The following is a 23,336-nucleotide window of genomic DNA, read 5'->3' as shown; positions in this document are numbered from 1 at the left end:
GCAGGGACAGATGATAGGCATGGCTGAGGACAGCAGACATGTGATGAAGCAAATAGCAACTTCATGTGACCCATGGCAGAGGAGCGCCTCCTAGGAGAGGACAGACATTTGTTTGTCTGGTTGTCTTCACTCCATCCACCACATTCAGGCAAGTTCTCTCCTTTCTCGTGTATTTTTATTTGATATATCCTTCATTTGACTTGTTTTGTTTGAAGTAAGGTGAGCACATGCTTGGATATGCTCAAGAAGAAGCGTCAATCAGGAGTGTAGATGCTTGAGTGTCCCAAGCTTTGACAGCTGACCTTCTAGTGCACATCTGACAATGAGACTTTGAGGGTGTTTATGTTTTATTTATCACCTCTGCAGATGTTTTGCTTGCATTTATACTAAAAGACACTGAAAGGCCGAGTAGTAGTTGTTTGGTGACCCGGTGTTGCCCTTCCCGCACCACACCCAAAGACGTGATCAATAGTGCCAAATATCTTAAGTAGCAGTTATTTAGCTTCATTTGGTTTCCGGGTGTGACATGGAAATGACATGAAGCGCATGCTTTTACTGTCAGATATTCTTAAATGAGCACTTTGGTTTCATGCTTATGGCAAATAATAATCATTTTTATGTTTGGATATGAGAGAGTTCAACTATTATTATTATTATTTTCATGATTCAATTGTGTGGAAATAGCTGACAAGAAATAAATCAAAGAAACGACAATTAAAGTCGCTCTTCTTATTGATTATTGTGATGATTTTGAGTGTATTTAGGCCGCATGCGTCATTAAATGCTGACTTTACTTAATATTTATGTGTCAACCTGTTTTAAAATTATCAAAAATCTATTCAATCCAACATATGGGTATTTTAAAAAAGAAAGTCATTCACAATTATGGAACAGGTTGCCAAAAATGTGGAAAAAAATCCAAGTTTGCTATTTTCGTAAATATACATTTAAAAAAATTATAAATGGCTAAAAATATTTTTAAAATATATTCGTTATTTATTAATATTGTTGACTCCACTTGACATTTGTTGCACATGGCCAAGGAAAAAAGACAAAATATAATTGAACTGAATGTAGGATCAAATTAATATTTATGTGGTGAATATTCATATTTGTTATTATAGTATTTTCTTGTTTTTTCATCAGTATTTGATAGCTGAAGCATCTGTAGACACTAACAGAAATAAAGCGTTATTATTATTATTATTTTTTATTGTATTTTTTTCATTCAGTTGCACCCAACTGGTTGATTATAAAAATGATAACAATTGAAATCCTTATAAAAAGGGTGTTTTTCTTCAGAAGTTGCCAGGAAGCAACAGGTTCATTCATATTTGCCTCGTCTGACAATAAACTGATTCATCTAAACTTGTATTCCTTCAGGCTGCCGCGGTCGTCCCCCCCACTGGATGACACCACAGAGGCGACCATGCACACTATTAAGACTGTGGAGACCCAAGTGCCCTTTCTGAAGGAGAGCTTCTTCACCAGCACCTTCAAGGACAGGAGGAAAAGCAGTGCCACCAACGTCCTGCGTAGACAACAACAATCTCAGCCCCACGTGCAGCTCATTTCTGAGCATCCGAAGCATTTCTCCCCTGCCAGGGATCAGCGACTCGCGCGCTCCAACAGCAGCCCGTTATGCAACAGATCTGACTGGACGGGAGCAGACAGGGACAGGAAGGAGGGGCCAAAGGAGAGGAGCGCCCTGACTGGGAGGGGTGGAGAGCGGGAAGTGAACGGCAGCGAGCCCGAGGCTGTCACCGCCAGTCTCCGCCTCCTCTCAGCATCAGCATCATCCTCACAGCTGCCTCCCACTCTGCCGGGGAAGCAGGCGGGATTAAGCGGAGGAGCCCGTGAGGACCCCCGGCGTCATGGCCAGCCTCGACCCCAGCAGCATGGCCTCCTAGCTAGGGGTGTGCGCCTGCTCCGGAGCATGGGCAATCAGGAGGCCAAGCAGAAGAAAGGAGGCAACGGCGGAGGCGGAAAGGATAGCTCGTGCGACTCCGGGGAAGCGGATAAGAAATCAAAAAAATCTAACAAGGCGAGCAAAGCAGGTGGGGAGCAAAAGAAATCCAAGTCGGATTCGAAGGTTTCAGTCTTCTCCGGGATGAAGATCAGGAAGAGCTCCAAGGCAAAGGCATTGTCCAAGGATGACTTGCTGGAGGATGAGAGGTCAGCTCACGCTGGAAAAGCAGGCCTTATGCCGGCAGCGAGCCTGTCAGCTGACGAGATGGGAATGTTGTCGGAGGGTGAGCTCAGCCACTTGACCACAGGAAGCCAGCAATCCATCCTGGACGACACGTGCCAAAAGACCAGCTCTGGATCGGATGTAGACCTCTACAGTTTTCACTCAGCACCAGCTGACAACGAGGACCTGTTGTCTGACATCCAGCAAGCCATGAAGATCCAATCAGGTGATGCGGTTCTGACTCAGGGGTCCACCTTCCAAGGAAGCAAAACCAAGTTTCTGTCCCAGCAGGCTTTTAGCTTTGACAAGGACTCTCAAAGGAACACGTCGGAGAGCACCCCGATGTCAAGAGATTCATCAGTACCTGGATCGCTGAGTGAGAGTGGACCGTCCTCGGTGCCGGACACTGAGAGGAGCAGTGGAAGCCTTTTCCCAAAGACCAACAGCACCTACAGCTTCCCGGACACTTTGACCACCACTACCTCCTACGAGAGTGCCGAGGATGACCCCGGTCAAGAAAACTGGGCGTCTCAAAGCAAATACCCAGGTGTGCCATGCGTTCAGGTGGAGCCTGTGGCGGCTAGCCCTCACAAGAGTGCAAGCAGCATGGATCTGTTTTTGGGGCCAGTGGAGGATGACGGCAGGCGGGACTTCCTGTCCCTTCGGAAGAAGAGCAGTTTATCAATAAGCCAGCTTCCAACTGAGAGCCCCTCAGCTTCTCAGCTTAGACCAACTTCCACCATCTCTCCATCCACGGTTAAACTCTACCCCCCAGTCCACCCCTCCTACGTGAAGACCACCACCAGGCAACTAACCTCCCCCATTGAGTCCCCCCTCACCAGCCCCTGCGTGCCCAGGAGAACAGACTCAGTGGAAGCAGGCGACGCCCAGGGAGGCAGGGGGCGCAAGCAGAGGTCCAGCTCCATCGGAGGGCCACTCGGCACATCCGCCGACTGGTCCGCCGAGCAGGAGGGAGCGGGGGCTGAGTTCTCTGAGCAGGAGACATCAGAGAAGGGCGGTGCAGGCGGGACTTACTGGACACTGGGCTCCAGGAGGGCCCGGTATGGACACTCCAGGTCCTCCAGGGCGACAGCATCTTACCTGGACATCTTCTCTGGTGAGTCATGATGAAGTGCTGCATGTCTACAGTCGTCTTGTGAGTCTAAAAGTCAAATACAGGTTGGTTTCAGGTTCAGCTTTGAGGGAGTAGGAGGTACTTGGGCACCCTTCTGAGTTCTGAACCAAGCAGGAGGAGCCTATTGGCTGTTGAATATGGTACCGTGAATGAATAGAGAAGCGTGAGGAGGCGTGTCTTGCAGCAAGTACGCATGGAGAAGACATTGTGTGAAAGGTGGTGAAAAGACAAACTAATATTTGTTTGTAGTAACCTGTACAAATAACAAGGCACCAGTTGGGTAACTACTGATACTGCATCTTTTTACAGCAGATACTAGAAACACTCTTGGAAGATTTATTGTCATTTTATGTGAAAATTAATGAGTTTATTTTGTAGATCCTGGTCCCACAAAATTGTAATAGGATTTTACACAAAACCCAGCACATTATATTTAATGAGCGCTTTAATGAGTTTATTATGTGCCCTAAACCATTTTTAATATTCAACATAAATATGGGAAAAATACGTGACATTAAAAACAATTTTGAGGGTATTTTTTTTAATTTATAGATGTTATTAAGTTAATATGCCTGACTGCTTTAAAATGATGGCCAGTCCCTCCGAAAGGTTCCTGGGTCATCTTCTGTGGTGTTTACTCACTCACTGTAGGAACTAAAATGCATTATTTGACCTTTTAAACGTAAATGAAGTTAGCTTAGCAGGTTTGACAAAAAAAAAAATAATAATAATTTTTCTCAATTCTGGCGCCTGCTACTTTTGACAACCTTTCATTTTGGTGCATTTACACCATATTTGTGCCATAATTGACCTGTCATGTGGGTAAAGCTTCACCGTGGGGGGAGTGTAATAATGTGCTTTACTTTTTCTACAAGTTTACATGACATTTTTTTTGTCAATGTTTGCTGCACATCTCTCTCAGACTGCCATTATATTGGGAAAAAATGTGATGGTCACATTATGAAGAGGATCACTGCAGGAAAACCGCAAGTGAAGCACAAAGGAAACAGTGTAAGCTCCCTACGGAGGAGTCTTGTCTCCTAAAACAATGGTACCTTGTTCCAGTCTTTGCTTCATTTTGATGAGCTCAGCTGCCCGCCGCTGTCTGTCTGTGTCTGCCCCACAAAATGACGACCGAGATGACACTAAAGCACGCACACACACACACACACACACACACACACACACACACACATACATTTACCCAGAATGCACCATTGGGGGACGCTGAAGCAAAGTGACAGTTTATCGTTTATAACTACGAGTCATCATGTGACATCAGTTCACATTTCATCAGGTGGAGCTCAACAATGAAGGAATAAATATGTTATACATAATTCTAATATAAGAGCAGTGCGATTCTAACGCCACATATGTACGTATCTCCAGCTCACAAACGACTCGAGTCCGACACTTTGTTATTGTCACTAGACGACCGCCAGCATCTGCGTTCAGGGACATCCCGACCATCACAGCAATCACAACTTATCACTCAATATTGCAACTCTTACTGCAGAAGTACAATTAGGAGCACTTAAGTATGCTTGGAAATACATCTACTGTACACTGGAAACATGTGAATTCAAATTAACTTAGGTGGTGGTGTCTGTGAACGCAAGTTGGGGGGGTTAGGGTGTTGAGCATATTCATGGTTCATGGACACATCCAATTAGTGATGGCCTGAAGACAGTCAGTAAGGGCAGCGGGGGGGGGCAGTGGGTGGTGATGTTGAGGAGGGCTTGGTTGCAAGATGGATATGAGTGTCATCAGCGTATCAATGAAAACGAAGGCCAAAATAACAAAAAATATTACAGGGGGGGAAGAAGATAAATTATTCAAAGTAGGGGACCGAGGACTGAACCTTGGGGGACACCGTGAATGATTGGTGAGCATGAAGATTTAACATTGTGACCCTGAATAAATTGCCAACGGTTGGACATGTAGGAATAGAACCACTGCAGAGCTGTGCCAGAGACCCCAACGCAGGCTAATCCAGCAGGACCAGGAGTCATCCAGGAGGAATCCATGACTGTAGTATCAAAAGCTGCCATAAGCTCGATGAGGAGGAGAATGAAGAGAAGGCCGCAAATACACAATACTACTAAAGACAAATACATACAAATCTTTTTAGCTTGTCTAAATGTTCAGCTCATTTGGAGCTGTGGATACATACAAATAGATACAACTGTGTTCTGTCATTTATCTTCCTGTTCATAAAATGCAGATAAGTATTATTTTTCACCTTTTACTGGGGTGCATTAGTTGAATTTAGGCGTACCAAGTCAAGTGTGCAGAGAGTGTGCAAGGATTTGTCTGGCCTTTCCTCGCCTGCACGTGATGCTGCTGAGTTTGGACAGTTTTCCAGGTCACATGCAGCCCCGAGGAGGGAAGACATGGCAGTGAAAGGAAAGCCTAAACAATCTGACACTGTTCTATTTTGGTTATTAAACCCAAACCAAATCTCACTCAAACAATATGAATGCATCAGCGTAGCATTTGTCTGTGAGGCTTTACTGTATACAAGTACTCTTTGTAGATAGAAGCATTACACTTTGTGTAGCGTGGTGATGAACTGGAGCTGCACAATTAACACCTTCACCTCATATGGAAGGAAGCCTGCGGGTGTTTAATTAGCACATGAAGAAAGTATGATTTCTATTTTCGACTCCAGGCTTTCAACAGCTGGAAAGTGAACGTCAGTGATGTGTTTGTGCGTCTTCAGGCCGCTCTCTGCTGGACAGGTTGTGTATGAGTCAGGATGACGGCTCTTCAGAGGAGCAGGCCAAGGAAATGTGTCAGAGGATGTTGACTCAAGGTCTGCTGCACCCCTTCAGCGACAACAGTGGTGATGCCAAGCCAACTTTCAATGTAAGTCCCTTTGGAGGCAACACTAATACTAATAATTCACCACATAATGACGATACGTGGGGTCCCGTGAACGATAACACTTCCAATTCTACACGAATATCTTGAATTCTAAGCATTAAATTGCAGTACAATTGGTACAAAATGGCTCTCTGTGTCTGTATACGTTATTTCTGTCAACCAAAACTAGTCAGTGCATTTGCAGTGTTGCAAAATTCACATTTTTTTAATGCAAATTTAATGCCAATGTATGAGAATGGACAGAAATTGGAAAGGAACTTAATTGCAACTAAAAACCAACAATCTCCAAAAGATGATTACAAGAAAGACATTTCATAGAATTACTATGACACTGCATCATTTCTAGTATACGACACTGAGGCCGTACTGTCTCGTTTATTCAACATACCAGTATTTTCTTAGAATTTTATACCTCAATATTTTATTACTAATATTTTATAGTTTAGTTAAATTATATACTGATTAAAATTGGCATTTAATTACCATACATTTCCCAATATGCCAAACTGTCTGACGTTGAATATTTCCAAAATCCCCCAGCTAATTTATTTTTTCTTTATTTTTAAGATTTCTGGAAATGATTACAAAATATTTCTGGAATTTAAAAAAAAAATGTTGTGGAATTTTGTTGAAGATTTTCTGATATGTTTTTGAAAATTTGCTTGAAATTTAGAACAAATATTCTAGAGATGCACAGTATTTAGAAGATGTTGTCTCTTCAACTGTCAGAAATGTTCTACACATTTTCCACAATGTTCTACACTTTTCTTGAGAATTTTTCTTCATCAGCAATTTTCTAAAACGTTTTCAGAAGGTTTCTACACTTTTGTGCTGAAATTTCATACATTTTTTTCCCAAGAATTTTTTTTACACTTTTTTTTTTTTTTTTTTTACAATTTTTCCACACCTTTTAAAACATTTACAGAAATTTTCTTCACTTTTTTCAGACATTTTCTACATTTTTAAAAAATGCTGTACACCCTTTTTCTGGAATTGTCTCCACATTTTTAAGAAACCTTTTAAAAAAATGTTTACCCTTTTTCCAGAAAATTTCCGTGTTTTTTTACAACATTTACAAATCAACTTTCTCAGAAAATTTCCATACTTTTGCCAGAAATATTCTACTTTTTTTTTTTTTAACATTTTAAAAATACTTTCTCAGAAATTTTCTACACTTTTTCCAGAAACTTTCTATATATTTTTAGAACATTTATTTTAAGCTTTCACAGAGATTTTCTATACATTTTTTTTTAATTTTCCATACTTTTCTTGAGAATTTTTTGATAACATTTTCAGAATTTTTCTCCACTTTTGTGTAGAAATTGTATTCCATTTTTTCCAGATTTTATTTTACACTTTTGTCAGAATTTTTTTCAAACATCTGAAGAAATCTTTTCACACATTTTTCTGAAACGTTGTCAGAAAATGTCTCCACTTTTTCCAAAACTTTTCTTCATTTTTTAGAACATTTAAAAAAACAACAACTTTGGCATGGTACAAATTTTCGACACTATTTCTGACATTTTCTACACTTTTCTTGAGACTTTTTCCTGCAACTTCTTCAGAAATTTTCTAAAACATTTTCAGAAATATTTTATACTTTTGTGTAGAAATTGTATCATTTTTTCCAGAATCTTCTCCACTTTTTTTTCCAAATTTTCCTAAAACATTTCCAAAAAATTTCTACACCTTTTTCTTCCCCTGAAATTGTCTACATATTTTTCAGAATGTTTCATAAAATTCGCTATTTCCCAGAAACGTTCTCCATTTTTTAAAATAACATTTAAAAACAAGTCTTGCTCTTTTTTTCAAAACAATTTCCACACATTTTTCAGAAATTTCCACCCAACTGTTATCATCATCTACCACGAGTCTCTTCACCTCCACAATGCAAAACCAATAAAAGACGTCATCCCTGCCACCTTTAAATGTTCACCTTAGGAGGAATATGACAACGTTAGCATGCAAGTGCAGTCAGCTGAGCTTGTTGCGGTCACATTGTTGCTTGCGGCCAGTGAGTGAGTGAGTGAGTGAGTGAGTGAGTGTGATGTTTATCCTTTATCCCGAATGCAAAATATTGCTGATGTACAAGCATGCACTCCCCCCACGTCTACAACACAACATCAGCATACATAACGACCACAACCATGCACGCTACTTCCTTTTTAATGTCAAGTCTTCTGTTTTATGTGTGGAGGATTACCGACATTCTTCTTACACAAAAGCAGACAGTGGTCCATGTTGATGCTTTATGCGCGCATGAGTGGATTAAAAGTCTGCAAACACCCACTCGCTTTCTCCCTCACACACGCACACGCACACACACAGTCCCAATCAGCAATGCTTGCGTAGACCATCTGCTGACCATGTTATATAACAGCGACACACGTGCCTCCGTGCAGCTCAGCGTGATCTACCAAGGAAAAAGGAGGAGGAAAAAATTTCAAAACTCCCTTTTTTGTCCCCCGCTCCCCCAGTCTTCACTTCTCCTTCAGGCTCTCAGACAAAATAAATTTTTGCCTAGGCACAGTAGCATGAATTAGCGCCTTTTTAAATGTACTAAACATAACATAACATTTGCCGTCTGTGGCTGTTTTTCTTTTTTTTTGTAAAAAAAATTCCATTTTCCAAAAATGGAAAAATCAGCAGTAATTTTACAAGAATAAAGTCATAATATTAGGAAAAAAAGTTGGAAAAAAGTCGTAATTTGACAAGAATTACGTAAAATGAGGGGAAATAACATAATTTCATTAGCATAAGGCTGAAATATTATCAGAATAATCACATTTTTAGGGATAGGGATAGTTGGGATTTGTTGACATCTCCATCAGCAGTGTAGTACATCAACAGTGACTTACCCCCACTTGGTCCCATGAGTCCAGTTCTGGTCGTATTTCCATAAAGAAGAATATACAGTAGTTCCGCTTAGTTGCTGGGGCCATTTAAGTAAAGCGTTTGGCTTCTCAAAACAAAACAATATTCGTTCAAAAGAGCGTCATACGTTTGCATCATAAAAATGCCTCCTTGGAAAAATCGAACCTTACAAATGGCTCTGCGTTATATTTGTCTGCCGCCGTGTCCCTGCGCACTGTCGCCTCTCCATTCGTGTGTATGTGATGAAGACGCTCTTCTTCCGCTGTGGAACACACACGTAAACAAGATGGCTGCGGCGCTTCATCGTAGAGGAAAATGCGAGCGTCTTCCTCACATACACAAGAATGGAGAGGCAACAAAAAAGCATAAATGGAAAAAAAACAGCTTCAATTTTAAGTATAAAGTCAACATATTAGAGAAGAAAGTTGCATTCTAGCAAGAAAAAAGTCGTAATGACGAAAAATGCTATGTTAGCCGCATAGAGTTGAAATATTCAAGAACATTTTTGATTTTTCTTAAAGTCGTAACATTATGAGAAACCAGAAAAACAAAACAAAGTTGTAATTTCTAGAAAATGAGGTTGGGAAAACGTTATAATAGTATGGGAATAAAGTGATTTCTCAGACAGGCAAGAACATTTTCTCACATTTCTCTCTTTTTTAAACACTCTCCAAAAAGTTCAAACCTTCGTTTGAATTTTAATGACCAACATTAATGATCAACACAAGAAATTATTACGTCACTCGTGCATATTTCACTACTGTGACCGTGCCTTTTCGCTGTACTGTAGCGTTTTTGTGTCCTTGTTAAAACATATTGCCGCAGACAAACCGAAGATTCATTTACAAGCTAGCAAGCAAGCTAGCGATGACACAAGCGACATGGCAGGACAGTAAAGGAGATTGATTGACAATGGCCTTCAGCCAATTAGGATGCAGGAAACAATGGGCGGTGCAGACAGACAGGGAAGAGAGGGACAGTCAACTTCCCACAATGCAATTCTTCTTAAAGGGCCAGGCTCGGCCTGTAACAGCGTTCACACGATGTAATAAAAAAAAAAAGCACAAAAAAAATCCTTGAAAGAATCCTTGAATCTGTGAAAGGTGAACCACGATAGAGCGAGGGAAAACTGTAATATGCTTTTTCACCACAGAATATCACAAAGCTGAGCATTTTTCACTATATGGTCCTGGTTTTGATTTTTTCTTAGTGTTTAGTGGTTTAAATTTTGAAAACGGCTCACTAAAAGTTTAAGCTGCTTAGCTCGTCGGTGGCTTAACGTGTTAGCACATTAGCTTGTTAGCTCGATAACTACCTAGCGTGATAGTTTGGTTTGACACATATTTATTGGTGTTTAATGGTTTATGTAGAGATTAGCTCGCTAAAAGTTAATGTTGCTTCGTTGGAAAGCTCGTTTGCTGTTTAGCTCATGAGCTAGTTAGCTTGTTCGCTACCTAGTGCAGCATAGATCGATGATGGCTAGATACAAGAGAGAGGCACTGCCTTAATCATGAAATGGATAGCGTAGTGTTACCATTTGCCATGGTAAAGGGGGTGACAGCAGTTTTTCTCTATTAAATTCAGGGGGAGCAGCTGTACACCTGGGCCACGGTGGGCCTGCCAGTGTCCTCACACCTGTGGGAGCTGTATGGGGGGAGAACACCCACCAGAGTGCAGAATTTTAGATCACCTTTGGAGGCCAAGACCACAACAGGAGTGACGCCTCACCCGCAGGTACTGAACACTGCTGGTGTAAGATGCTTGTGTTGCATAAATATGAAATGACCTCTTTCACTCCATATTTACCATTCATTTGCAGATACATAGTCACACAAGCTTGTAACTGCAATTATATTTTTGTCCACCAGAGGTCCGGCTTCTCCAGCTGGAACGAGCACACGCTACCTGCACTCGTTTTATACAAGAAATATTAAAAGTCACGTATGTAGTATTTTTCACAATTTTAAATAATTCTTAAAGGTCCCACAATAGTGTTTTAGAAGAGTGGTCTAGCAATCTAGACAGTTTAAAAGTGCTTAAAACGCCATTTTGTGTACCTAATGAGTGTATCTCCAAGAAGTGCTATTGTTCACTTTATCCACTTTTTACATACACACTGGAAATAGATAATATATTCCATATATATAATATATGCCATATATCACATACAACGGCGGCAGTGGCGGAGCCAGAAATGTTTTATTGGGGTGGCCAAGGTGATACCATTATTCACATAGGGTGGCAGTAAGTTAAAACCTGAACTGTCTAGATGGCCAGTGGGGTGGCCGGAGAGTGACCAGGGTGGCCACAGCCACGGTTTTATTGGCAACTCCTCCACAGAATAGGCAGCTGTCTTCTCTTGTGTGCTGCAGTGAAATGCGTCCAAGCGGAAACGGCGGTTAGGCTGAACTAATGGTCTGCACCACAGAACCTAACCCTAACCCTAACCCTAACCCTAACCCTAACCCTAACTGTTTGTCAAAATTGTCCTGCAGCCGTGGGACAGAGAGTGACCAAGGGTGGCCACCCCATAGCTGCGCCACTGAGCAGCAGGACAGGAGGAAACAAACATTAGCAACGCTAGCCTAGCTACGTGAGCTACAATGCTAACATTACACTCACGTGTTAACAGCAGCGTCATGCTAGGTTCGCTTATTTGAAGGAAAAACAAAACTATAAAATTTACAGATCCACGTCTGTAGCTGACTGATGGATAATTGGCACAGGCTCTATTTTAAGATGTGTAGCGAAGCCTCTTTTTTTTTTTAATACAAATGTTAGCGCAGGAAACTCACCGAGCAGCGATTTATTTGAGTGTGATTGATTGAAGCAAGGTGACCGTCCCGAAAAGGGAGACACCTCACCTTCCATGGCTGCTTCCAAACACGTCTGCCAAGCTTAACATCATCCTTATACCGTCTTTACCGGCCTCCGGGAAAAAAGAAGGGCGGTCTTTGATATCGGCATTTGGCTTGGGTGACCATGGCAATACATCCTGTGGTGGGCCGTCCTGGCTCCATCTGTGCCATTCCACTCATAAATACCTCCGAGCACCCTAGCGGGACGTGGACTGTATGTGTGATTGCGTGCAACGCTTTACACGCGAACAGTTAGCCTGCGGAAATATGTATAGTGGTAAAAGTTGATCTATTACTTTCATAAAAAGTGCATGTGTGTGCTAGCAAGGGTGTGTGTATTTAGCATGCTAATTTTTAACAAATGTATCATTCAACAGTCAGAGGCAGTATCACGTCCACAAGGATGGACGCTTTTCCTTCATGATGTCATGAAAAGAGGCAACTTGAAAAGGGAGCGCTTGAGCGCCTTTTCTCTCAAAAGTGGAGGACATTTTTGTCACGTTTGGTGCTGACATGCGACTCCTAGGACATTGTTCAGAAGTGCATTTTGAATGATAGGGGACCTTTTAACTAAAGGATTATCTCTGATGCGACCACAGAATTTGACAATGTGGAGGAGCGACCCTCTTTTCTGCGTTTGAGGCCCAAGGAGTCTCAATGTCTCTGGGGAGAAATGTCTCGGTATCCCCCTCATCCCTTCTGGAGCCATGAGGTCTGATAGAGTCCAGACGGTGTGGCCTCTGTTGAACTATGTGTAGTTTACAGTTGGCCCTTTTTATGTGGAAAATAAACATAAGTAACTGAGGAAAACATGTCCAGAAATAGCTAAGTATTTCTCAACGATGTCTTTTGCTTTGACAGTCTGATCCCAGCAGGTTGAAGTCAGCTCAGTCTTCTTCCGAGGATGAAGGCAGCATCATATCACAGCTGGAGAAGACCATCCACGACCTCCGTGTGAAGATGGCCGTGCTGCAGAGTCAACAGGCCAGCGGGCACGAAGTGGGGAGAGGCAGCTCGGGGGTGAGGGGCCAGGAGGTGTTTGTCCAGACGTCTCCAGTGAAGGATAAGTTGGAAGCTGAGGTGGGCTTTGTCTGCACGTGCCAACAGAAGCAGCAGACTGTCCCTCCTCCACCACCTCCTCCACCTCCACCACCCTTATCTGGGCTTGCACCTTGCCCCCCTCCACCACCACCACCACCACCGCCGCCTCCTGGTTTTGGAGCTCCACCCCCACCTCCCCCTCCACCGCCAGGTATGGGCCCCCCTCCACCTCCCCCGCCACCGGGGATGATGGGCCCCCCACCTCCGCCACCGCCCCCAGGCCTCGGCCCCCCACCACCACCGGGCCCCATGTTCCCCACGACGGTGCAGGAAGCCGCCCCTGCCAAGGCTATGATTGAGCCCCCCAAGCCAATGAAGCCCCTCTACTGGACACGCATTCAGCTTCATGCAAAGAAGTAAGAACGTGGAAATAGATACGCATCGCTGGCAAGGAGCTATTCTCCATGCAGGAGAGCATTGACAGGAAACGTGTCCACTTAAGATAAAGATCAGCCGCATGCTGTGCGAGGCAATAGGGATGGTAACCTTGCGGAAAATGATTCCGATCAGGCACCGTGACCACCAACGAGTTGGCATGTTACACATTTTCCCTCCTAAATAAGGAAAATAGTTGCAAAATCCAGAGAAAGAGGCTTTCATTTAGGAGTAGACCCATCACATTTCAGTAAACATTTTGCCGTATCTTCTCAAGGGTCAGTAATACTGGGACCACGTTCACTGGGGCGGTTTGCAGCTGAGTGTGAAGCTTCTGGGATGAGACTCGGCACCTCCAAATCTGAGGTCATGGCTCTCAGCCGGAAAAGGATGGATTGCACCCTCTGAGTTGGGAGTGAGGTTTTGCCCCAGGTGGAGGAGTTCAAGTATCTCGTGGGTCTTGTTCATGTGAGGGAAGGTTGGAGCGTGAGGTGGACAGGTGGATCGGCGCAGCGTCTGCAGTAATGCGGTCGCTGTAGTGGACCGTCGTGGTGAAAAGAGAGCTGAGTCGGAAGGCAAAGCTCTCAATTTACCGGTCGATCTATGTTCCCACCCTCACCTATGGTCATGAGCTTTGGGTCGTGTGGCTGGACTCACATTAGGAGTACAGTCATCTGGGAGAGGCTCAGAGTAGAGCCGATGCTCTACTCAAGCATCTCGTGGGCTCGGGCATCTAGTCCAGATGCCTCCTGGATGCCTTCCTGGTGAGGTGCTCCGGGCATGCCCAGCAGGGAGCAGGCCCCGGGGCAGACCTAGGATACGCTGGAGGGATTATGTCTCACAGCTGCTCTGGGAACGCCTTGGTGTCCTCCCGGTGGAGCTGGAAGAGGTGGCCAGAGACCGGGCTTCCCTACTGAGACGGCTGCTTCCCGCAACCAGGACCCGGATAAGCAGGAAGAGCATGGAATGGAAAAAATGGAATGGATTAATACGATAGATTAATACTAATCGACCAGATTTTATATAGCGCTTTTCAAGGCACCCAAAGCGCTTCACAATGAAGTGCACCCATTATTCATTCACTCCTCAGTCACACACTGGTGGTGGTAATCTATATCTGTACTCACAGCTGCCCTGGGGTTGGTGGATGGAAATGTGGCTGCCAATTTGTGCCTACGGGCTCTCCAACCACCACCAAACAGTCATTCACAGTCATACACCAGTGTGGGCAGCACTGGAGGCGAAGTGGGTGTAGTGTCTTGCCCAGGGACACAACAACAGTGACTGGGTGGAGGGAGCGAGGATCGAACCGCCAACCTTCTGGTTTCTGGATGACCTGCTGTCCCTCCTGAGCCACTGCCCCCAAAAATCTAAAAGAAATGAATACTTTGGCAACACAAGTGAGTAGCAAGATAATAGCTTCTTGTCTACAGTCAAACATGGTGGTGGTAGTGTCAGGGTCCAGGGCTGCATGTGTGCATTTTGGAGTAGATGAAGTCCAACAGGTACAGTGACATTCCGAAGCAGAGCATGATCCGCTCACTTGGGAGCCAGGGCTGCGTGGCAGTTTTCCAACATAATAATGAGACCAAACACACCTCCGAGATGACGAGGGCGTAGCTAACGTATATCCAGGCTTCATTTCTGTACTATTGTCCCTTGAGAAAATTTGAGAAAGTGCTTGCTGAAATGTGATAGGAGATACTGTACTATCCTATTTACTGTTTTAGAATGGCAAAATGCTCTACCACTAAATTTCCATTTTTATTTTAGGCACGCCGGCTCATTGGTATGGGAACAAATCCAGGAACCAACTGTGGACTTTGAAGAATTTGTGGAACTGTTCTCCAAAAGCGCTGTAAAAGAAAAGAAAAAGCCCATTTCGGACACAATCAGCAAATCCAAAGCCAAGCAGGTATGTTTTCTTTTTTTTCTTTTTTTTAAATGCAGATTTGTAGTGACGCTTGAATGACCTGGCATACCTCAGGGATCCTATCTTGTCCCATTTGTGAGAGTGACGGTCGTTACATGCCGTGAGCTCTGGCTCCCATCACACTCCCCTCTGACCATATGATGGCGCTCGGCCAGTATTTCGCGTGCGGTCAAAAAGGAACCTCACCGCGTCGATGACTCCTTAGTGAGAGTGAGTGGGGGAAAGTGAGTTTATTTTTTTGGGGGGGGGGGTTAGAAGCCTGGGAGCTATATTTCACCATGTGGTTCCTCCCATTGTGCTCGCTGCATGATTCACTTTTCCGAGCCTGAGCGTCTGCCTTTGCCAGGACGCTTCATGCTACTCCATCAATCAGCCAGCAGGGAAATGTTTGATCTTCAATTCAAGCATGTTCTTGTCAACATTTCTATTTGTATGTTTAATGTATTTAACAGCTTCAATAAGAAATAATAGACATGATATTGCTCCGGGGATGTGCTTCACGAAGGATCATCTGCAAAGAGGAAATGCGGTGCTCAGGAATGCCAATCATTTCATGGGAATGGGCGACTTCCAACTAGGGGGGTCAACTTGTAAAAACCTCCAAAAAATGAAGGTTGTACTCTTACTTGAACATCTACCGCAACAACCTTTGAGCGGTTGCGGGTACATTTGAATTCCTTTTATTCATGCCAAAGATATCTGGCCCCTGCTTTTCTTTTCTCAATACTTATCAAGGAGGTCTGAAAACAGTTAAGCGGACTTTAAATCATTGTAAGCTTCACTCATCACTCCCCATGAACACACAACAGAATGTCGGCCAAACATGTCCGACGACGGAGACCAAAAACAAATAAACGGAACAGAACGGAACATCATTAACGTAAAAGATGCATCGGTGTTGTGTCCACTCAATTATATTGGAACCAAATACACAGTTGGACCCAAAATCCTTCATACCTTGGACACATTTTGGTTTCAAGTGCATTTTTTATATGGCGATTGCGCAACTTTTGGGTTGAAATGACACAAGACAGTGGTAAAAAGACTTGAAGTCATAATTGCACCTTCTATTATTACATATTATGAGGGTTTTTATAGTTTTATTATGAACCTAAAGCTTTATTCTTGTAAAATATTGTTTTATTCCCTCAAGCCTTGGATAGCATTATTTTGTTCCAGAAGGCCCGACTCTTACCGAAATGGACGTTAACCGAATCGATTTTTCCCATAAGAAATCATGTAAATCCAATGAATCCATTCCAGAAAGCCAACAATGTTGACACAAAACACATTTTTATAGTTTAAAATGATAGTTTTACATGCAGAAAACAATTGGAAATGCATGTTAATGACCGAAAGGGACAAATGACCATTTAAGGTTAGTTTTACCTTCATTAAAGATGTGATTGTTGACATGACTGAAAACAGGACAGAGGTGGTGGTGGTTGATCTCGCTGCCACATTGTGTCTTTGGGAACAGTCTTCAATGAAGGTAAAAGTAACCTTAAATGTTCATTTAGCCCTTTCAGTCATCATTTAGATGCATTTAGAATTGTTTCACGTATAGAAAACAATAAGAACGTGTTTTGTGTTAACGTTTTTGAGCGTCAACCGCTGATGACATCAGACGGGCGACGTAAATTTCCAGTTCTGCTTGGCATTTTGTTTACAAGCTAATTGGACGCCAACAAGGAAGGATGTTTACTTTTAAAAATATATATAAAGAATACAGAAGGACTCATGCAATGTATTAACAACAAACCGTGGTGTACATTTTCCAACGTTAACCAAAAAACACGCTAACCGAGGCATGTGCTAACCAAGGTGCCACTGTTATCAGGGTGGGAGTTCCAGAAGGTGGGGCCAGAGACGCTAATGGTTTGGAGATGCAGACTCTTGCCAAAGTGAGCATTTTATTAGAGCTTCTCAAGAGACTACAGCAAGTAAACTAGGAATATTCCTGAGAGTAGTCAGTGAACAGCTTGTATCCTCTGAAAATGAGTCACCACTTGGGCAAAATACCTGGCAACACATGCGAGTACAGCTCACCGTGAACATGTTTAAATGAATATTTAGTTGGAATTCATGTTCATGTTCATTCACATCAATGAACCGCAGCTCCCCAGTGCCTGCAGAACTTGTGCAGCCCCAGCCCTGACTGTAGGCAAGATACAGTCATCCTGCGACTCACTAAAATGGGTATTTTTGTGAAGTACTGTATGCTTTTTTCCAGCGTGTCCAGATGAATCCTTTGGTAAAGTTCTGGATTAGACGTTTATTGATTTTGAAGACTGTCCGTTCCAAACCTTTTGAGGGGGCCGGGGTCAAATGTCACATAATTTCCTTGGCTGGTTTTTAAATTGAACTTAACGTCACAACCGGGAGATGATTGATGGCGATGGTGGTGGTACAGGAAAGAAAATTGAGACGTCGTAAATCAGCGAGACAGCATTATAATTTTACATAAATGTTTGTGGTCCTTCGTCTTATGTTCTACTCCCACACAAGGAAAACGCAGACGTGGGGAGTAATGATCCTGTCTTTTGTAACATGTCAATTATTACTTGTTTTTTTTCTTCTTCACTTCTTCTCTGTGTGGTTTTAACAGCACATATCACACGTTTTTCCTCTTGTGTACTCTAGGTGGTGAAGCTGTTGAGCAACAAGCGTTCTCAGGCTGTTGGCATTCTGATGTCGAGCATCCATCTTGACATGAAGGACATCCAGAATGGTGAGTGGCATCTCCGCTTTGGTAATGATAACATCACCATCACGGTGTGCCAGGACAAGAGCATACATTGCATTCACATTTCATGTTTTAAATACATTCGAAACTGTCACACAAAACAGTACAAAAACATGTTAACTGCTTAAATATAATATGTTAAAACAATCAAACACTCCTTAAACACTCTTGCCTTCAATGATGAACATTTTTAAAATCCTCCAAGAGGTAGCTTCACCACTGTAACATGCAAAATTCGCCAAAAGGGTCATAAAGTCACACATGAAAACAGAAGCAATTTGCTAACGCTAGTCAAACATCCTATATATGACAGGAATTGCTGTTTTTAATGATCGACTGCGAAAATTCTAGTCAAAGATCCTCTAACTGTACGACAGGATCACTCTGCCATTATTAGGCACCCGCTGAAAAACGCTATTTATAGATACTCTACATCAGGGATTCTCAACTGGTGTTCACACTGCACTTTCAGTGGGCTGCGCTTTTATTCTGAAGGGGATTTTTATTCATATTCATATTCATTTGATTCATATTTGGAGGTGTTTGAAATCGCCATGTAAAAAAGCTAATGCTAATCGCTAACGTGTACAGTATATAGGATTCTCAATGTAAATTAGCATCATGCTAGCGCATTTTTTAAAATGCATTTCTTTCAGGTTGGATGTCACAGAAGTTATTTAGTATCTCGCAAAACCTTTCACTGCTACTGAAATTCAAACTGCACTGGCTTTCAAGTTTGAGTCGAAAAGTTTCCGCAATTTGGGTCCCGCAGTCACACCAGAAGCTCGGTTCTATATGACAAGTTTGCTGTGCTGTTTTTAGGAATCTGCTGCAAATAAGCTCGTCGCTGCCTATTGCCAAAACTAAACTGGTGGGCCAATTTGATTCATTCTCAGACGAGATTTGGGTCAGCGGGTCAGTAGCCGTGAGCATGATGTTACTCTGTAGCCGTCTCGACCAGCTTACAGTGACGCAAGTGCTTTTATATTCATGCACATGTCTGCCGGTACTCACAGCTAATGTAAAACCTCCATTCTGATTCCGATTCTTCTGATTGCTCTCCAGTCGTCACTCACCGCGCGTCTAAACACTGGCGTCCCATTCACCGCGGATCACCGTGTCAGCTGTGAAGCTTTCATCAAAATCAATGCGCGCCGTGAACAAAATCACACATTTTTTCGTAAATATCTACTCCGGACAATGCCCTGAAAGCATTTTTTGCATGCTTTCCCTGTTTTGTAACTCTGGTTTGAAGGCAAGCGCATTCGTCGCAGGTCAGAGCTGGGAGGGCATGCGAGGGCCACTCTCATCAGCAGTGTCGTTCATCTCCTATGTTAGGACAACTTTTACCATAGTGCACCATTAGCGCTGATTGGAGCCTTCACTATATCATACAGAGGAAGATAAGAGAGCGAGATAGAAATAGATAGATAGCGCTTATGCCTTAAAGGTCCCCTGTTATACAAAAGTGACTTTCTAATGATGTTCTAACAATATGTGTCCCTAGAGCTTGATAATGAGAGAGAAAAAACATATTCCTGACTTGCCTGAGAAGAGGCGCTTAAACGCTTCCCAAAAAAAAAGTAGGCTTCACTACACATCTTAAAATAATGGCTATTAATAATGGCTTGATCATGTTGGTTTTTTTTAACCAGTAGGCTAACCTAGCATGATGTTGTTGTTGTTGTTGTTAAAATGTGACTATAATGATAGCACTGTAGCTCACATAGCTACAAGCATGCTAGTGATGCTAACATTTGTGTCCTCCTGTCTCACTCCTTAAAGGAAAACTGCACTTTTTCTGGAATGTTGCCCATAATCCACAATCCTTAACATGAACAAACATGTCTTTCTCTTTTCTGTGCGCTCTACAGAGGAAAAAAACAGCTAGCATGAGGAAGCTAACAATGCACGTAATGGGACACACCCAGACTCCGAAAAACGGCAACAATGTTCCATTTACATAACTGACCAAGTTAATTAATCAACAGCTACAGCTGCGTTGTTGTTGTAGGAGCTAGCACCGAAGAACTACTTTTCTGGCGTAGTGACACAGCACCTCGCTCACGCCACTGCCAAGAGATAACAAGAGCACACCAAAACTCTCTTTTTGCCCGCCCAACGTCTAAAACCTACAGCTCATCCACCGTATAGTCAGGCTCAAAAAGATAAGGTTCTGGATCCTCATTTGCCCAAAAGTAGTCGGCGGCGGCAGCTGCGGCTCTTACAAAGTCTGCCATGATTGGTAGTTGCAAACACACGCACGCTTTCTATGCTGCTGTTGTTGACGGAAGTAGCTAGTTGCTGTGGGCTCTGTGAAATCAATGCAGCCGGGAAAGAGGTTCCGGTAATGCTTAAAATGACCAAAATACAGCAAAAGTATTGTACAAGTTATCATGAATGTGCCTGCTACTGCATGGTCACAGCATGTACAGTATATAAAGACAGACGGGCATGTTTGTAGATGTTAAGGGTTGTGGCTGATGGGCAACATTCCAGAAAAAGTACAATTTTCTTTTAATGTCAAATTGTATGCAATATATGGCATCTTTTAGGTTGGACGTACTGTGTATATGCCAAAAGTAGAAAAGGAGCGCTTCTTGGAGCCACACACTGTCGGAGACTGGTGTGCACAAACACGGCTCATTAGCATTAAAGCTGCCGACACACAAAAGGTCGTCTTCCCAGTAGGGCTTCAAACTGTCTAAATTCCAACATCAAGGCTAGAATTTGAGCAACACACGTCCATTACACTATTGTGAGACCCTCTGGGACGTATTGTTGAAAATTAGTATCTTAATGGACAGGGGTGCTCACACTTTCAAAGATCGATTTATGTACATTGTGCGTGTATATCGGGGTGCATGCACTTTTGCATCATGCAAGCTATAAGTCAACATGATCCATCTTTTACTACAAAACACATACTGTATATATATATATATATATATATATATATATATATATATATATATATATATATATATATATATATACAGGTGATTAACGTAGCTGATATCATTCACAATTGAATTCAATATGGCAATATAGATAAATACACATAATTCCTCAGTAGTTGCGTACATAACCTGACTACTGGTAATATGTCAAAATAGCTACATAGCATTAATTAGACACACAGTTCCTGTATTACGTTCCGTTAGCATTCGCTATCAAACATTAGCGATATACAAGAAATGAAGATGATTATGCAAAGGACAACGCAGCTGAAGTTAAGGCAACATATTAAAAAGGTTCCAGCATCGGGCACATTTTCCAATTCATTATGAAATAATAGGTTAAGAAATACACATTTCTAGAGTGGAGTTCAGGACGCAAAGCAAAGCCATCAAACAATTGACTTTTTGTCTGCATAACTAGCCGCTACAAGTGAATGGATAACTCTTATACGGTCATAGGCATCTTACCGCTGAGTTCGTTTATCCGGAATCGGAATAATAAAGATGAACGTTGCATCTCCATGTGTAGTTTGAGACGTGATGTTCACCATTGCCGCGGGGGAGCACAAGCGAATCAGGAGGGGAGCTTAATGTCAGCTGACTGATGTCACATGACATCTACAAAGTGATGCGATCAACCCAAACTACCGTCGTGATGGACCGGTAGCTTGCGATCGACGTGATGGGCACCTTTAAGACGACCCAGTGACAGTGACTGCCAGTGGTCTAGTTGGATGTATGCCACAAGTCACCATTCCGTTGAATCCACAAGAAAATGTGTTTGAGGCAGTTGATCTTAATGGGGGGGATGCAGTCTTCATCATGACACAGTGGGAAATTAACCCCGCTTCACATAGTTGAGTAATTGTCCCTCTCTGTGTTGTGAATCACGCATTTTATTTCCCAGTGACGAAGACGGCGCCGGCTCTCATCAAAGTATCTCCAAAGGACTTCTGAATCATTCGATTTGAGATGCTCGCCCAGCTTACGACAGCCCCGTTGCTCTGTGACAAGTCAACACATGGCTGTGGCTCTTTGTTGTCTTGGCCCGAGTGGCGCAGAACGATCACGCTTTCATGGGATGGTGGATGCCGGGGTTGTCAGTTCGAGCAGATGGGTCAGCGCCACAATCTCCGACAAAGAGGAGAGAGTGCCAGATTCTGTTTCAAGTTGAATGAAAACCAAATGCTTTGTGGAGAGGAGAGGAACAGGAATAACTTGAAAACAAATTCTCCCACAGGAAATCATGTAAAGTGAATTAACTGTTACCATTACAAAACCTCAATTAACTATACAAGCATGTTTAATGTAACATTTTAACATTCCTAACCCTTGAGGGCCCCTTTTAAAATGAAGTTACATTTTTTTACCCAAAACCGTTTCTAATAAAAGTATAATAAAAATGTAATATATTCATATTTTACAAAATATGCATCAATGAAACTCTATGTGACCAAGCAATGCTGCCCCCTGGTGGTATGGGGGGGTGAGTCATCACACGTAGCACCTGCTGTGGTTGTACCACCAATTGGTCCCGAGGATTGTACAGGCATATACGAGCAGTATGTTACCTTTTGCAGTAGAGGGGCTCGTGTGATATAAAAAAAAAAAAAAAAATTACTGGCAAAGTTTGCCTCACCGATATTGACTATCAAAATAATTACATAATGGACACATTTGGTCTCCCCAAGGTGCCCCAACCTAAACCTAAAAAATAGTAAAACGACGTTTAATAAATTGACAGTAATAAAATACACTTACGTACGCAGTAAAAATACGCTACGTCTCTCTTGGCTTCTTACGTTGGTGTGCTCGGTAAAATGTATCATAGTTTACATTTATTTGATTGCACCATTGTACTGAGCAGCCAGCTGCTTTCCTACATTACAGTTTTCTGAGTCTATGGTTATCATTGCTCTTTTACACTTTGCCATCACCGGTACCCTTCTGTGGGGGCATCAGAAAAAATAAATGTAATTAACACTTATTTAATTGTATCGCTCATGTTGCATGAGCAGCCAGATGCGTTCCCAGGTTACAATCATTCCCATTTCTGCTTCTATGGTTATCATCACTCTTTTCCTCCTTGCCCTCACGGGTAACTGCAGCTGAAGTCTCACAAGAGAGAAAACTGTATAGTTGACCTTCAAATTGTACCACTTTTGGGGTGTTCCACTTTCGAGGTTCTGCTGCCCTGGTGAGTGACACGAAGAAGTCGTGTGTCGTTTCACACCCTAACACGAGACACTGTTTGAATTCCCCCTGGTTCCATTTTCA

At 42.7% G+C, this 23,336-nt stretch overlaps 1 protein-coding gene across 2 annotated transcripts in view; it reads left to right on the top strand.

Moving 5' to 3' along the window:
- The first annotated feature begins 1,384 nt into the window (after window positions 1–1,384).
- Window positions 1,385–23,336, top strand: part of fmn2a (formin 2a) — a 47,548-nt gene continuing 25,596 nt past the window's right edge. For both annotated transcript variants that reach the window (XR_008573732.1, XM_054799382.1), the window contains exons 1-6: window positions 1,385–3,308; window positions 6,049–6,194; window positions 10,671–10,820; window positions 12,806–13,401; window positions 15,194–15,335; window positions 17,997–18,084. Coding sequence is in view for 1 of the 2 variants with exons in the window: in XM_054799382.1 (XP_054655357.1) it covers window positions 1,430–3,308; window positions 6,049–6,194; window positions 10,671–10,820; window positions 12,806–13,401; window positions 15,194–15,335; window positions 17,997–18,084 (3,001 nt within the window). In the remaining variant the exon portion in view is untranslated. The remainder of the gene's footprint in view (window positions 3,309–6,048; window positions 6,195–10,670; window positions 10,821–12,805; window positions 13,402–15,193; window positions 15,336–17,996; window positions 18,085–23,336) is intronic.

Source organism: Dunckerocampus dactyliophorus, chromosome 14 (genome assembly GCF_027744805.1).
Source record: "Dunckerocampus dactyliophorus isolate RoL2022-P2 chromosome 14, RoL_Ddac_1.1, whole genome shotgun sequence".
NCBI classification, from domain to species: Eukaryota; Metazoa; Chordata; class Actinopteri; order Syngnathiformes; family Syngnathidae; genus Dunckerocampus; species Dunckerocampus dactyliophorus.
This window is presented reverse-complemented; position numbering and strand designations above follow the sequence as displayed.